Here is a 13,378-nt window from a genome sequence, read left to right on the forward strand (position 1 = left end):
TTACAAATTGTTGTTTCTAAATGGAAGATCTATTCATAACAGACTCGTTTTAGATCTACTGGATTACAGCGAAATCTGCGAGGACAAATGTTTCATTTTATTTTATTTTATTTATTTCTGGACTTTTCTAACGCCTTTGACACAGCTGAACGAACTCTAAAGGCATTTGGATTTGGAGACTTTCAGTAAAGTTATTGAGTATTTTTATAAGGACATCAACAGCAGTGTTTCACTGCCTCATGGGACGTTGCCTCGTCTTGGTGTGCAAAGAGGAATCCGGCAAGGCTGTCGAGCCAGCCCAGGACTATTCTTATGGACTATAGCTTATGCTAACTTCCGGGAACTCTGGAGGTTCTCCGTATGCTGCCATTGCTGCGAAAAAAACTGAAACATAGCAGTGATGGGAGCTCACTAGAACTATTAGGCAACGCAGGGACAAAGTAACAACAACAAAAAACACTACTTTAAAGCTAGGGACAAAATTAGGAGACAAAACTCTGGTGCTCAGAAGAAATAGCGCACGGAGCTGACAACCAGCAGCAGGATGTGGAACAAGACGTTCTGGTGATGGAGAGAGTGGAGACTTCAATACTGAAGGTAATTAGACTCAGCACACCTGCACCCCATCAAGCCCTGAAACTGAAACGAAAAGGTGACAACACAACAGCGGAAACACAATAAAACAGGATGTCAAAATAAAAACATGAACCTGAACCGTGACAGTTTTCGTCACAACCACCTCCCTTCAGCAGCAGAGGGCCAGAGTGCTTGTTTTGGGAATTACAGGCATTGATCAGAGCTTGTTCCCCCCATATCATCATTATGATTATGATCATGATCATGATTATTATTATTAGTAGTAGTGTTATGTGTACATGGGATGACAATGATATATTTCTTCTAATTTATGAATAATATTTGTTATTTTCATTTATATTCCGCAATATAAAATACAGTACAACTTACCGTGCTTCATGGTAAGAAAAAAAATATTTGGGACTTTCAGGACATAGTGGGCTACATAATCGAGTGATAGATCATTCATCATGCACATCATGTATATATTCTATTTAAATTCTATTTCAGTTATTTTTTATGGTTAAGCGATGTCTTCATTACTGAGACACAAGAGAAACCAGCAATAGTGTATGAATTCCACAGATGGACAGGATTTGCATGAGGACACACAACAAGGAAAAGATTTTTATTTGAAATAGAGCAAGAAATGTTTTCAAATCATTTAAATAGCATTACTAATGAAATGACTAACTAGCCCTTTATAGGCTTCCACATACACTCCCATTTCCTATCAAATACAATCCTTAATTTTGCATCATTATGAAAACACAACGTCCAAAGTATGACTTAACCACATTTTCAGTCATGCTGACATTGAAGAAAACAACAAGCCATGACCTACCTAATGTAACTACAGTTAAAAAAAGATATATAAACGTAATTAAAATAGTAGTATATATGTAGTAATAGTTACATTTTTAATTTATATTATCGGAGCTGATTTAAATAAGACACGATCATTCAAGTGAAATAAGTTAACGAAGGACATACCACCATAACAACCTCTGTAATCTAATATCTTCCACGTAAAAGTAATATTGTAATGGATGTCCATTAAATTCACACAGCTAACCTGAAAAGCAAAGACCAACAAATATACAAAATCCCCAAACCACAAACTAAATGTGACCTTACAGTGATAGATTACATTACAAACGGGCTTCACAGGTTTTGTTTGTTTGTTTGTTTTCGCAGATTTGATTTGGCTCTTCAAAAGCTGTTGGATTTTTTTTGGTAGCATATGCTTCACAGATAGTAAGCGATGGTCATTCATACAAGCCTTTGCAGTTAATAATAAATTAGATGCCATACATTTGCATGATATGATCCTACATAGATCATACTTAAAATAATTAATCATTTTGGCTGGTTGGTTGGCTAACATTAGTTTCTGAAAGCAATTAATCAGACTGGATACGGTGGCTAGGCCAACAAATGCTATTTTGGCTAAGAATCTGAAGCGCTGTAGGAAGACAAAAATGACTGTTCGGGCAATATGGAATATTTTAATGGGGGTGCTTACAGTCTGGCAGCAGCCGACCACTGTATTTCTCAGGGTTTTCATGTATGTGTGTGAGAGTGTTTCAGTAGAGTGTGTGAAAGCTTTTCACTCATGTCTGTGATGTGTTTTAGCAGGGTTATTAAAAATAATGTCCATGATGGAAACTCATACCTGAAACTTGCTCTGTTCAGATTCAGATTGTACATGGTTTTGGGTCAGACAGTGATTCTGTTGTGGCATGTACACCTGCAGAGGGAGAGGGTGGTTTAAAACAGATGATGGAGGTGATGTAAGCAAAATCTATGTGTATTATACAGCACAACAGAAAAGTTGACTGTCTTGTTTTTGATTTTCAGCCAGTGTTTGTCTTCTCAGCTTTCAACTGCATCTTCCACATCTTCATATAGATTGTTCTCTCGACCAACCTGAGCAATGATTTCTGGATCTCCACCCTGCAGTAAATAAAGAAGACAGACAAGTGCATTAGCATTAACATGAGCAGTGAGAATGTAGGACAGTATTCACAATTCATTGAGCACGACAGTAGTCAGGACTGGAGTATAGCAGTTTTCTTTATCTTATTTAACTTGCTCCAAATATATCACCTTCAGTATTTCATAGCCATTAGTCAGGCACCACTTGCGGAAATGTTTCTTTGCCACAGCCAGGTGCTCATTCTTCTTGCAGTAAATTCTGATGAATGCCTCAGAAAAGCACTCTGGGAGAAGTTTGGACACCTGAGAAGAAGCAGATATTTAAGAGGACATGTATCATAGAGACTTCCCTTTCTGAAGAAATAAATAGTTGTGACTGCTGATTCTGACCTGGTCCCTGGGGATCTTAAAGGCTGTGTTGTTGTCAGACTTTGAGTAGAAAAACACTTCACCAATGGGGTCCTTGTCTTTCATTCCATAATCAAGCTTAATGCCCTACAACAGAAAAGATGAAAGACATTTTTTTTTTTACACTACAATGGGCAGCACGGCGTCATACTGTTTAGAACTGTGGCCCCACAACAAGAAGGTTGTGGGTTCGGTTCCCAGGCCTGGGGCATTTCTGTGTGGAATTTGCATGTTCTCCCCGTGCCCCACTGGGTTTCCTCCGGGTATTCTGGTTTTCTTCCACCATCCAAACACATCATGTTTTGGTTAACTGGTGACTCTAAATTGTCTGTAGGTCTGAGTGTGAGTGGTTGTCTGTCTCTGTGTGTCGGCCCTGTGATGGACTGGTGACCTGTCCAGGGTGACTCCGCCCTCGCCCAGTGTGAGCTGGGATTGGCTCCAGCACCCCCCGTGACCTGGACATGGATTTACGGTAGAAAATGAATGAATTCTGCCACAATTGAGTTATTCATCTAAAAACCTACCACAAAAGTGAAGTCCTCTGCCTGCAGCACATCCTCATTAAAGCTGTTATTCCACAGGTCTTCCACCTAATTGTGAGGAACAAGATGTGAGACCAAAGTGTTACTATGAAATAATTCACACGTGCATCTATGCAGGAACTACTATGTGTATGACTGACTGCCCATCAGAAACAATATAAGTTCTTTTAACTAGATTTTTCAGCAACTGATGTTTACAAACATTTTTCCAAATCCATGCTAATCAATAAAACCTGACTCTCATTCTGTGTCCTAATCACTTGGAGCTTCACTTACTTCTTCTTTCCACTTGGATTGGAGACCAAGTGTTAACTGTTAACCCATTCACACAGTCACACATCTATGCAAGATTTGTTAAGTAAAGCATTGGCCTGCCAATCAGGGACAATGTAGGGTTTAAGTGTTTAAGTGTTCAAGGAAATGTGACTATAACGTCATTTTACCTAAATAACATGACAGAACTAAAGTAAGTTCCTCAATGATAGCTATGACCCATTTCAACTAAAATATTAGTGACTCCTGTTGATCTTTCATTATTATCACTGGGGAATGTAAATGTAATATAAATGTTATATATATATATAATAATAATAATAAATATTTTCATAAATATAAATATCTCTACCTGTTTACCTTTCCCAGCAGTTGGGAATAACAGGAATAAGAAGGGAAGTTGTATCGTGCCTTGTGTTCCACATTTCACAAACACAACACACAAAACTTTCAAGAAAAAAAAAAAAGAAGATGAGAAGTGGGGGGCCTGTGCCCCAGTAAAGCTTTACACCCTGCTTGTTTCATACATGCCACAGTCATAAGCCACCATGTCAAACATCCATGTAAACCAAAACAAGAACACAAAGATAGTGCGCACCTGTGAAAAGTCGGTCCCAGTCTCAAGTTTCCCCACACACTTGTAGAGGTCTCGAGTGATGACCCTGTGGAGAATATTCTTTGCATCTCTGAGCTGTTCCGAGGAGGAGAATAGAATGTCTTCAAACACTCGATCTACAACAGAAATTATATATATATATATATATATTTCATTAAATTTTTCTCATTTCATCTCATTTCCTCAGTTGACATTATATTCTAATTATTTTTTTTTGGGGGGGGGTTGAAGTGACACTTTCCAACATACCCTCAGTTCCATATGTAATTATGGTGATTAAGAAAGTATGATAGTGATAAAAAACCAATTTTATGTTTTTCTTTAAATGTACAATTGGTTTTATGACAACAGTTTTTACTTTAACACAATCAGTCTTAATTGGGTACATGAGCTGAACAGATGGTACTTTTAGTATCTTGCCCCCTCCCTTTTCTGACAGCACACAATAATATCTGCTGACCTGTCAGCTTGGTGTAGGCCTGCATGTCATCAATAGCTTCAGAGAGACAGTAGGACTTCCCCCCTGAGCCTTTAGTCATGATGTGTTTATCTGCTTTTAAGAAGGCATCTGTGATCCTGAATAAAAGAACCCAAAGATTATCTTTTTTGAGAATTTTTTTCTGCATACCATGTAAAAGAGTGAAGCATGAAGCAATGGAAACAAGCTGCATCAGACAAAAGAGCAGATAAATGTTATGAGGAGAAGGGAAGGTACTTACATAGTCTCAATTAGCTTGTTTGTCTTGTGCTGGTAGGCCTTCCTGTGGAAACTGCACCTTGCATAGAACATGGCATACAGATTGTGCACCTCCTGTTGACAGTATTTCTTTTAGGTTAGTTAGAACTAATCAGACCAATGGATTGATGTATAAAACATAATTTAAAATTGAACAAACAAACACAACACTAACACTGTCACCACCTTGTCTCTCGAGCAGATGTGCATCAGCCCATCTGGGCATTTAATCACTCGAGCAGACTGAAAGAAGCGCAGATGGTCAAAATGGTTCTGAATGCCAAGATGGTGGCAGTCCCTAAGAAAAGATAAGCATATGGGGAAACACACACATGAACAGAATACAACCGCCTGAGTGAACCTGCTACCTAAAAAGTGAATTTTTCTACAGTAGCTGTTTCTCAAACTTCACCTGGCAAAGTAATCAAACTTGTCCACATCAATGCCATTTGTTTTGTTGGCCACTATTTCATAGAGGAAAAACTTGTCCTGGGGTCGACCTTCATTACTCCCCTGTGGAGATGAAAAGGCAATTAAACACTGGTTGTTTGGAACAAAGAGGGTTTTATACAAATCACAATCTCAGACCAACATGTACCTCCCCTCTCTTTTCTGGTTTCTTTCCTCTAATCATCTCCTTTATGACCTCCATGTCCTCTGGCAGCTTCAAGCCGTACTCCTCCATCACTGGCTCTAACTGATTTTCTTTTACCATGTAATCGAGCATCTTTACAGAGTTTTCCTCATGCTGCAACACAGACAGACTCATTAGAGCGTATAGAGGGTTAATATGAAAAAGTACATGGTCACAACTAATTGACTCTTATCTTTGCAAAACAAAAAAGATTGAAGACAATTTTTTAAGGTGAAATTGTTGAACTGTTTCTTACCTTCCATTTTATATCTGGACGTGCCTTGGAGATGAACTTTTGATCAAACAGATGAGAAAAGGGCCCATGTCCTAAACACGGAGAAATTTATATAAAATAATCTTCTCAAGTTCACACACACTTTATGAATTAGTCAATGTAATGGTATATTAAAAACAGACTGGTGTCAAACCAGACAGGCCTGTAACTCAACATCTCATCATATTTTTATAAAACATTAATTTATATTAAATTTGGCTCTCTCTGCTCCCATTTACATTCATTGTTATGTGATGATGTCTGATGGCATTTTCCCAACAGAGCATGTCACATCCACTCTGCTGTTTCTTTAAAAAACGCAACCCCAAAGTTTCCATCCAAATGTAGCACTAATTACAAATGGAGATACACTTTTGCAAAGTGAAGCAGGTGTATCACTCACCCAGGTCGTGGCAAAGACCTGCAATCTGCACACATAGTTTGTCTCTGTCTGTGATTCCAAGTTCAGGCTGGTTTTGTTGCAAAGTGTGAATAAGCTCTCCTGCCAAGTGTGCCACCCTGCATCAACACATACAGTACACATGCAGACAAAAGACTGACTTTTAGCATAGTCCTTATTGAATCATACAATTCATTTAATTGAATTTATTGTCCTAATAGATGCTTTGAGAACATGCAGACATACCCAATCGAGTGTTCAAACCGGTTGTGGCACGCTCCAGGGAAAACAAAGTAGGTCCCTGCCAGCTGCTTGATGTATCGTAGCCTGTTGAACTGAAGTGTGTTTATCATTTTGACGAGAAGTGGGTGTAACTCCACATGGCCGTGGATGGGATCATTAAACACCTAGTGGGAACAATTAAATAAAAAAAATAGACAAACCACAATAGAATTATTAATATCGAAAAGAGAACTGTGTAAAAATTTGGTCTCCTCAACTATCATAACTTTTTTATTTTCCCTTTTCCAACCTCTCATGTGTCCGTTTTTACAGTCGACCCAACAATGAAGAATGAACTTGATTGTGATTCTGTGGATGTGAAGAATCACTGAACCTAACACTTTAGCTAACTTTTGTTATGTTCACTCTCAAAATTCCTCTCCAGGCCTGAATATGTAGTGTGATGTATGGTTAGGTGCATTTTATATTACCTTGTCTTGACTACTTTTTCTTCATCCTCTTAAGACAGGATGTTTCTGATTTTCCTAATGTTTTGCAGGTGGAAGAAAGTTGACTTACTGACTTGTTTTACGTGAGGGACAAAGGACATGTCCTGGTCAAAAGTTACTCAAAAGTTTCTTACAGTAGAGCTGAAAGCCAAAGTGATGCCGTCCAGACGGATTAGATGATTAGACAGTGTTTCTCTGAGGTGCTTAGGGCCAAGTACAGTAACTTCTGTTTTGAAGAATAATAAAATATAGTTATAATAATTAAAACAGAACATGTAGTACTGAAAGCGATTTCACAATCTTGAAATAATATAAGAATCTAATCTAATCTAATATCCTTTTAAATTCTAATTCTTTCCATCAACCCATCCATACATTGCCTTAGTACAGTGGAAATTTTCCTAAAGTTCAGAAAGGAGGCACTTCCTCCCTCAGGTGAGTTCACTGGCAATCTTCTGTATTAAATAAAAATATTTCATGTTTTCAGATTCCGATTATAGTTTTTATTATTTATTTTATTAGTCCCAGGGTGCAATTAATTTTACAGTCAGCCCTGTCCATAGCAACAGCATAACTAAAAGAAGAACAAAAAACAAGAAGGACCACAACATTTAACACCGATCATTATGTCATTCATTTAGTTTTTTACTTCACAGACAGACCACCAAACCAGCAAATAAAAGACTCTCAATAAAAGTTTGATTAAGTTTGAATATATTGATATATTATATCAATATATATTATTGATATATATTTGGTTTGTCAGTGTGTCAGTGTTTTCACTGAATTTCAATTCCGAGTCAAACACAGTGCCCAATTACTTGTTTGTACTACTTGTACTTCTTCACCATGGATAGTGCTCGGTTTGAGGTCGATACTAGATTTTCTGAAGTCTATGATGATTTCTTCAGTTTTCGACACATTTAAGGCGAGCAAGCTATCATCACACCACCTGACAAATTCAGGGAGGGCACAACCATGATTCGATTGCTGACCCTGAAGGAGAGACAGAAGGACTGTGTCGTCTGAAAGCTTGATAGCTGTTTTCCTGAGAGAATCTGCAGCAGTCTGTGTAAAGAATAAAAAGAAGGGGAGAAAGGACACAGCCCTGGGGGGAGCCTGTGTTTGAAAATCTGACAGAGGACATCTGTCCATTTACAGAAATCTGCTGCAGTCTGTTTGTTAAAAAGTTTAAAATTAACAATAAAATCTGTATTTGTTTAGTTCTTTGGGGTTTTTTGATTTGAGGATAGGAATTATGGTTGATTTTTTTCCATAGATTATCTGACCACTGTTCGCACACATTTGAAAAAGGGTTGAGAACATTTCCCCAAGCTGGTCAGCACAATATCGATGTGTATGCTCCCTTTACTGGTACATAGCAAAGACCTATGACAGTGTTCTTCTGTGCGGTAGCACAGTTACATACTGCTCATACACTGAAAAAAGTGATTCTGACCCTAAGTAAATTTTACATGTAAAAATCAAGCATATTTTAGTAGAAATATATGTGTTAATTTTCTACATTTATAAAATATAAGTAATTCCAACATAAAATGTCAGAATTGTGGCAATCGTATACTATTCAATTAAATTTAACGAAAAAAAAATATATATATATATGTTCATCCTAATTTGTGCATAACATCCTGTTTGGGGTTTGAATTTCATGCATGCTCAAAAACATGTCTTTCATATTCAGCAGTGTGTCTTAGTTTTACTTTAACCACGGCGTTTTTACATTTTTTAAATGTTTTGCTCTTAAATAAAGTTGATACAGCTATGAGTCCATTGAATGGTGCAGTTACCATATGTCTGTGTTTTACCTAGCTGTGTCCACATGCTCCTAATACTATCCAATGTCGGTGGGTTAAACACGAATCAGCTCATTTTAATTTGGTTTTAATTCGGTGATACAGCCAGGTACATGGCATTTATTACAACCACAAAATAAACGTTATGACTGGTGAGCATCTCTGTTCATCGTTAGTATTTTCTGCAGGGAAGCAGAAACAACTGCAATTCCAACAACCTGTGTTGTTGTTTGAACATGCGAATCATGAAAATTTCTGTATTTCTTATCAATGCATTTCTTTCATGATTAATAATGTTAATAGAGTAGAATAGGTTCATTTTTCAAAAATGAATGCTGTGAAGTGAACTATAATCATATAGCAGTAGTGTAGCACAGAAAGTAATCTAGTAGTAAATATATCTCAAATTAGGCTAAAAAAAAACCCGATCTTTTTGCTTACTGTAATCTGTGATCTGTTGCATATTCCTGTAGCACTGAGGAACAGCTGAGACGTCGACTTACTCATGATTTTGTATTTTTGTGTTCACTTGGCAGGTTTAATTGTTTAATTCATCAGATTTTCAACCCAAGCTTGGGACCTTCATATTGTTAGGGTCAGTACATTTAACAAACAGATCCCTCACAGCAATGTTAAACTTGGAAGTGACACAACAATCGGTCAGTTTAAATTTAACATTCATTTCTTACTAAATCAAGACAATTGTGCCGAGGATAGATAATAAAGTATTGGTGCCTACAGGTGTGTGGTATCTTTCTTTAGGTGGCTCTGTGGTCATCAGAAAAGGATAGGACAAGCAAAGAATGTTGGGAATTTCAAAGTGTTGATGACATCATCATCAGGTTCCCATAAGGTGTAGTCATCATGAATACCTATACACATGGCGTAGCTTGAAATACATGTGCTGTATGATTCTGAATTAAAGTTGGTTTCCCTGAGGTCAAGTAATGTGTGATTTTGTCTAATTTTTGTGTTTGTTAGTCTTATGCGGCAGTGTAAACACTGTGGTGCTGAAATGCTCAGAACTTCTTAAACAGAAGACAGTCATTTTGGCTGTAGCCATCATATTAAGTGCATCCAGATTACCCATACATTTTAAGACTTGGAATTCACTTTTAACACACTTGTCAAGGAGCCATAGCAATGCCACAAAAAACAAATGTACATTTCCTGCCAGGTTTGGGGTTTTAGTGAACTTGGAACTGAGTGTGATTATTTTACACACATAATCCATTATCTAAGAAATAATGAGACAGTCAATTGTGTGTTGAAAGGCTGTGAATACAAATCCAATGTAGAGAAAAGACCACTTACAATGTATCAGAGTTTGTCTTCTTTCTACATGGTTGTTTAAAGAATCATACAAATTGGTTTAATTGGACTTACTAAGGAATTTTAAGTGAAATGTACTCAAAGTTATTGAGGTACAATCAATATAGTTTATTTGAACTTACTTAGGTTCGCAGCTGTAAACCCACAATAAGAAGGTCGCGGGTTCAGTACCCTGCCTGGGTCCTTTACATGTTTACATGTATAGGTTAACTGACAAAGTTAAATTGACCGTAGCTGTGAATGCGAGCGTGAGTGGTTGTTTGTCCTTGTGTGTTGGCCCTGCGATGGACTGGTGACCTGTCCAGGGTGTACCCTGCCCCTCTCCCAATGTGTGCTGGCATCGCTCCTGCAGTCCCGCGACCCGGAGACGGATAAAGCGGATGAAGGTGAGTGAGTGAATTTACTTAAAAATTATTAGTTGAGTCAACATAAATACTTCATTTAGCTTCAGATAAAATTATTTTGTGCTAAAACTTGACGAAATAAAATGATGTTCGTTCAACAAAACATTTTTGTGGAGCACAGTGGCTGAAATCTCCCAAGATCAACTTGGGTGCCTCCGGGCGGGTGTCTTCCATTCGTTGAGTGACGTCAGCTATCAGCTGAGCAGCAGCTGAGGCGTTGGCTCGCGGGTGTAAACATTAACGTGTAAAACAGCTCTTGAGATAAATAAAACCGGCGGAGTGGCGCCGTCAGCACTTAAAAAAATATTCGTTCTCTGCTCACAACAGTGTTAAAATACCTGTCGTTTATATCATGACAGACACCTCCCCCGCGACTCTTCCTGTTTATCTCCGAGTCTCGGTCCAGTCGAATTGGACTTCCAAACAAACTGATTTTAAGGTCCTCTTCCCGCTCCCACTCGCACAGCCACATTTCCGTGAAGGCGAGAAGACAAATGTCTATGATGCCGGCTTCCCTCTTAACCCATGCCTCCATCTCGTCCGTCTTGTCTCCGACAGACTGGACGTTTGACAGCAGAATTGTAGGGAGGGGGGAAGTCTGCGGCGGTTGTCAAAACTGAACACAGTGCCACTGCCTAAATATTCCACTGGCTGATTTTCTAGTTAATTTTCCAGTTATCATCGACTGACCTCTGCGGATGCTATTTTTATCATCCGATCTTTAGTAGCATAACCTTTGGTGACTATAAGAGTGCGAAGCCATAAAATAAGTAAGATAATTTTTAAATCAAATGAGGAATGAGCTTCCTAAAGACACGACATAGATGTATACAGATGCACCACAACGTCAAAACCAGTTACACATTACAATGTTGTTGCAATTTGATTAGCATAGATGCCACTTTTGAATAAAGGAGAAGACACAAATATGCACTAATATTAAGATAAGCCAACATAATAAATAAAATTATGATTTAACAACATCACCTCCTGTATGATGTCTATATGCGACCACCTGTAAATGTATGTCTGTCTGTAATCATATCTTCTGTCCCTGTTTCATTGGGGTACTTACTTTTCTGTCCTGAGATGCCATCTTTCATCTGTCCATCGGTGGCTCGATGCTACCTGCTACCTTCACATTAGCTGCCCTTTAAAAACCTTTTCAAACCACTCCCACAATAATGATTCAGGCATTTCACCACTGGAATTATGAATCTCCAATTTTAGTTTCTTTCTTCTTTTTTTTTTTTTTAACTTTCATTTCATGAAGAGCTTTGTCTAAATACCTAATGTATATCAAATGCTATTTGAGCCTCAAACCTGAAACCTACTGTGTACAAAGTCATAACTTGTGTTCACTCACCCTCATTCACTGTCTTATTTTTGTTTTTCAGGGAGTGTTTGTCTTCTCAGGTTTCAGTTGCATCTTCCACATCGTCATACAGACTTTTCTCTCAGCCAACCCGAGCAATGATTTCTGGATCTCCATCCTGCAGTTAATAAATAATACAGACAAGTGCATTAGCATTAACATGAGCAGTGACGATTCTCAGTAAGAGAAACAGTATTCTTGATTCATAGAGCAATACAGTAGTCAGGAGTGCAACATAGACGTTTTTCTCTATCTTATTTCAGAGAAAATCCACTTGACCTGACCTTCTTGCTTCTTTTATTACATCTACAGACCATCTTTCTCTCTCTCTCTCATATATATATATATATATATATATACACATGCAACATCCACATTCTTCATGCAGTAAATCCAGTTGAATGTCTCAGAAAAGCACTCTGGGAGAAGTTTGGACACCTGAGAAAAAGAAGCAGATATTTGAAAGGAAGAAATAAGTTGTGATGCTCAGCACATCAAATTCTGACCTCAGGGTAAACAAACTGTGTTGCTATTGGTTCATAACAACACAGTTACTCACAGCTCTGTTTTGACAGCATTTGTCTCGTGGCATAGACAGTATGACAAAATGTATAAAGTATTGTAAAACACCAGGATCTTCACACCCTATTGCTATTGGGAAACCCTTTAACAAAATCTTCAGTGATTGTGTAAGCCTGGTTTATCACCACTGATCAGATGGTCCATCGTATGAGGAGCTACTCTTTCCTGAGTCACAGCAGAGTCTCTCTAGCTGTTTCTTTAGGCTGTTGACTGTCTCCTTCTGCCGATGAACTTGGACTGTGTGATAATGTATCACTGGACCAAGCTTACCAAAGCTATATTCTTCACACAAATAATATGTCAAACATTCAAACATTAGGAGCTGGTACCTTTTAAAATTTCATGAGTTGGACAAATTTAGCACATCTCCGTACAGTTTTCATATTAAAATGTGCTATGGGAACCCATGTCTCTTGATTTGCATGTACAGCAGAATAAATTTAATTAGAGTTCCTGTTCCTGGTTGGGTTGTGTTGGCTGGTGTTGGGTGGTAACTGGCTATTGTCTCCCAATAGGTTATAAAAAACTGCTGTAGCCTTACATCACTTTGTGTTTCAGTGGTATCTTGAATTTCTGTATAGGTCAATGTCAATTACATCATTTACATTTAAACTCACAATTAGGAAAAAAGAAAAGACGAATGACTAACCAAAATCCCCAAACCACAAACTAGATGTTTACCTCAAGTGAAAGATATAATTACATCAGTGCTTTCCAGATTTATTATTATTTTGTAACATAGA

The 13,378-nt window shown here is 37.9% G+C and overlaps 1 protein-coding gene across 2 annotated transcripts; it reads right to left on the reverse strand.

Moving 5' to 3' along the window:
- Positions 1–1,203: 1,203 nt before the first annotated feature.
- Positions 1,204–11,829, reverse strand: LOC115045721 (deoxynucleoside triphosphate triphosphohydrolase SAMHD1-like). Of its 2 annotated transcripts, none has more exons than XM_029505529.1 (14): positions 11,754–11,829; positions 6,644–6,804; positions 6,401–6,516; positions 5,980–6,050; positions 5,688–5,837; positions 5,502–5,602; positions 5,276–5,387; positions 5,073–5,164; positions 4,814–4,929; positions 4,336–4,469; positions 3,447–3,512; positions 2,905–3,009; positions 2,686–2,817; positions 1,204–2,532 (listed from the first exon to the last, which is right to left on the reverse strand). In XM_029505529.1, the coding sequence occupies exons 1-14, from the start codon at positions 11,772–11,774 to the stop codon at positions 2,452–2,454; spliced, it is 1,458 nt and encodes a 485-aa protein (XP_029361389.1). In that variant the 5' UTR covers positions 11,775–11,829; the 3' UTR covers positions 1,204–2,451. The 2 variants fall into 2 exon arrangements, with proteins under 2 accessions (XP_029361389.1, XP_029361390.1); XM_029505530.1 differs by lacking the exon at positions 11,754–11,829 and adding an exon at positions 11,017–11,037.
- Between the last annotated feature and the right edge of the window lie 1,549 nt (positions 11,830–13,378).

The sequence above is a fragment of the Echeneis naucrates genome, chromosome 7 (genome assembly GCF_900963305.1).
Source record: "Echeneis naucrates chromosome 7, fEcheNa1.1, whole genome shotgun sequence".
Classification (NCBI taxonomy): Eukaryota; Metazoa; Chordata; class Actinopteri; order Carangiformes; family Echeneidae; genus Echeneis; species Echeneis naucrates.

What these genes read in the sequence shown, in the direction of transcription:
- LOC115045721 (XM_029505529.1), bottom strand. Translation starts at nt 11,774, where the DNA reads ATGGCATCTCAGGACAGAAAA. An exon ending in AACAAGCTAATTGAGACTAT is followed by an intron (nt 4,930 to 5,072) that starts GTAAGTACCTTC and finishes TCTTTTATTCAG; the next exon opens with GATCACAGATGCCTTCTTAA. An exon ending in ATGGCTATGAAATACTGAAG is followed by an intron (nt 2,533 to 2,685) that starts GTGATATATTTG and finishes TATTTACTGCAG; the next exon opens with GGTGGAGATCCAGAAATCAT.